At 58.7% G+C, this 2,269-nt stretch overlaps 1 protein-coding gene across 1 annotated transcript in view; it reads left to right on the top strand.

Annotated features, from left to right (window-relative positions):
- Nucleotides 1–1,370, top strand: part of LOC102493032 (NUT family member 2G) — an 89,704-nt gene extending 88,334 nt beyond the window's left edge. The window contains exons 5-6 of the mRNA XM_027774986.1: nucleotides 178–294; nucleotides 657–1,370. Coding sequence (XP_027630787.1) covers nucleotides 178–294; nucleotides 657–1,370 — 831 coding nt within the window. The remainder of the gene's footprint in view (nucleotides 1–177; nucleotides 295–656) is intronic.
- Nucleotides 1,371–2,269: the final 899 nt, after the last annotated feature.

Raw genomic sequence — 2,269 nt, 5'->3', positions numbered from 1 at the left:
TGTGTGTGTGTGTGTGTGTGTGTGTGTGTGTGTGTGTGTGTCTCTGTGCGTATTAGGTGGACTCCATGATTTACACTCACTCAGCAGTGTGCATGGGGATGGGATGGGGGTGCCCAGGACCCTGGGCCCCAGGCTCCTCTTTCCAAGGTCCTGACAGCTCTCTTCCTTCCACCCTAGGTGGAGGCCGTCCTTCACCCCCAATTCCTGGCAGAACTGCTCTCCCCAAAACCAGGGATGGATCTCTTGGCTCTAATGGAGGAGCTGGAGCAGGAGGACAGGCTCACCCCAGATCAGGTACCAGAGGACAGAGGGACACCAGGTAGAAAAAGGAGAGCGGGACAGCACAGTGGACAGGGGGATGGAGCCCAGGTAGACCAGGGAGGCCAAGACACTGGGTAGACCAGGGAGAGTGGGACACCTGGGAAATCAGGGGTAGAGGGACACCAGGTTGACGGGGGGTGGGTGGTAGGACACTGGATAGACCAGGGAGGATGGGACACCAGGCAGATCAGGGAGGGAGGGACCCCAAGTAGACCAGAGTGACAAGAACACCAGTGACCTCTCAGCTTCTCTGCCTCCCCTAAGTCACCCTACTCGCCCCCTTCCCTCCCGACACCTGACACAGAAGAACTCATGTCCACCCTCCTTCCTCCCAGCTGGTGGAGAAGCGCCTCAAGGCCTGGAAGGAGGACAAGGGTGAGGAGGCAGTCCCTGGTCCTGGAGCACCTACACTGGGGTCCAGTACTTCTGAGTCTGTGGCCAGACAAGATGCAGAGAAAGATGACGATGGACCCCAGGAGGGGATCAGCTTGGAGACCCATCTCCCACAGAAGGTTTCCCAGGACTCTGAGGAACACCGCAGAGGACTTGATGACATTCTCTGGCCTAAGGACACTGCTGTCTTCCCAGGGCATGTGGGGCCACACCCAATGAGCACTGCTGGGCCAGCCTCTCCTCCCCAGGGACACACACTCTCTGATCCTTGCCTGGGGACAAGAGGAGCCTCAGATGGTATAAGCGTCTCTCCTGTCAGGGGGATGCACTGGCCAGCAGATGGGTCCAGCGAGGACGAAGAGCAGCTCCCCAGCCTGGCCTTCTTCATGGCCTCCCCGCACAGCCTGCTGCCCTGGGTGCCAGCCCTGAGCCCTGCGCCCACCTCGGGCCGTCTCCGTCCTGGAGGTTGCAGGCCCCGGGGAGCAACCAAGGCCCGACCTGCACAGAAAAGAGGCCTGAGCTCAGCTGCCCATCTGCCTTCCAAGGCAAAGAAGCGAGATGTCATTGGAGGTCCCATCCCTACTAAGAAGATGAAACTGGGGCCGGAGTTTGGGGTTTCTGTAGGGCAAGCCCTGGCTTTTGGACTCAGAGCATAGGAAGAAGTGGCATTGCAGCCAGGAAGGGTGTGGGGGCCTCTGTGTGCCAGCCTTCGAGGTGGGCCTCGACTAGGTGTTGCGCTGTCTGTAGCCTTCACCTCAAAGAGACCAAGGCCACCTTCAGTCCTGATTACCTAGTTGTTCCTTAGATTTCGGGGGATGTGGGTGGGTAGACATATTTGGGGATTCTGGGGGTATGGAGGCTTGGGAGAGGGCAGGACATTCACACTGACCCTCATATGTACATGGAATAAAGACTGTTTCATTGGAAGTGCTCTCAGGGTCCTGCTCTCTGCCTCAGTGGAGGGAGGATGGAGAGGGTCCCTGATGGGGAGGAGCCAGGTCCCGCTGCCCAGGTGGTGGGAGGAAGCGGCCTCCACATTCTGGTGATTCTGGGAGCGACAGACTCGGACACCTCGGTGCCCTCTTCCTCATGCCTGTCTTACGTGGACTCACTGGCTTGGATGCTCCCTCTGAATATTCCTTTTTCTGATTGCCTTAAATACCGTTTGATGCGTAGTTGCTCTAGACCGGTAACCAGTTTTCTAGAGTTGACTCTGGGCCCAGCGCTTCCCTGAGAGAGGCCATTGGATGGGGCTGAAATGTCCGTCAGGAGGCTTGGGCTTTTCCTGCGGGCAGCGGAGGGGGTGCAGGGTCCTTCCTCTGCTTTCTGGCAGGAAAGTCCTGTCCAGCTGCCTGAGGGGAACCACCTCGTTGTGGCCCTGGGGACTGACCTCGGGGTCTCAGGGTCTTGCCGGGGGTACATAGCACTACTCTTCCCTTCCCACTGAGGACTAGCCATGGAGTGGAACTGAGGTAGGTACAGAATCCACTCTCACCGAGGACAGTCCCTCCCCCATGCACCATAGCCTCCTGTCACCCGCATCACCAGCCCACCT

The sequence above is a fragment of the Tupaia chinensis genome, unplaced genomic scaffold, assembly GCF_000334495.1.
Source record: "Tupaia chinensis unplaced genomic scaffold, TupChi_1.0 Scaffold000506_1, whole genome shotgun sequence".
NCBI classification, from domain to species: Eukaryota; Metazoa; Chordata; class Mammalia; order Scandentia; family Tupaiidae; genus Tupaia; species Tupaia belangeri.
The sequence above is the reverse complement of the archived record's forward strand: the minus strand, read 5'-3'. Positions and strand labels throughout refer to the sequence as shown.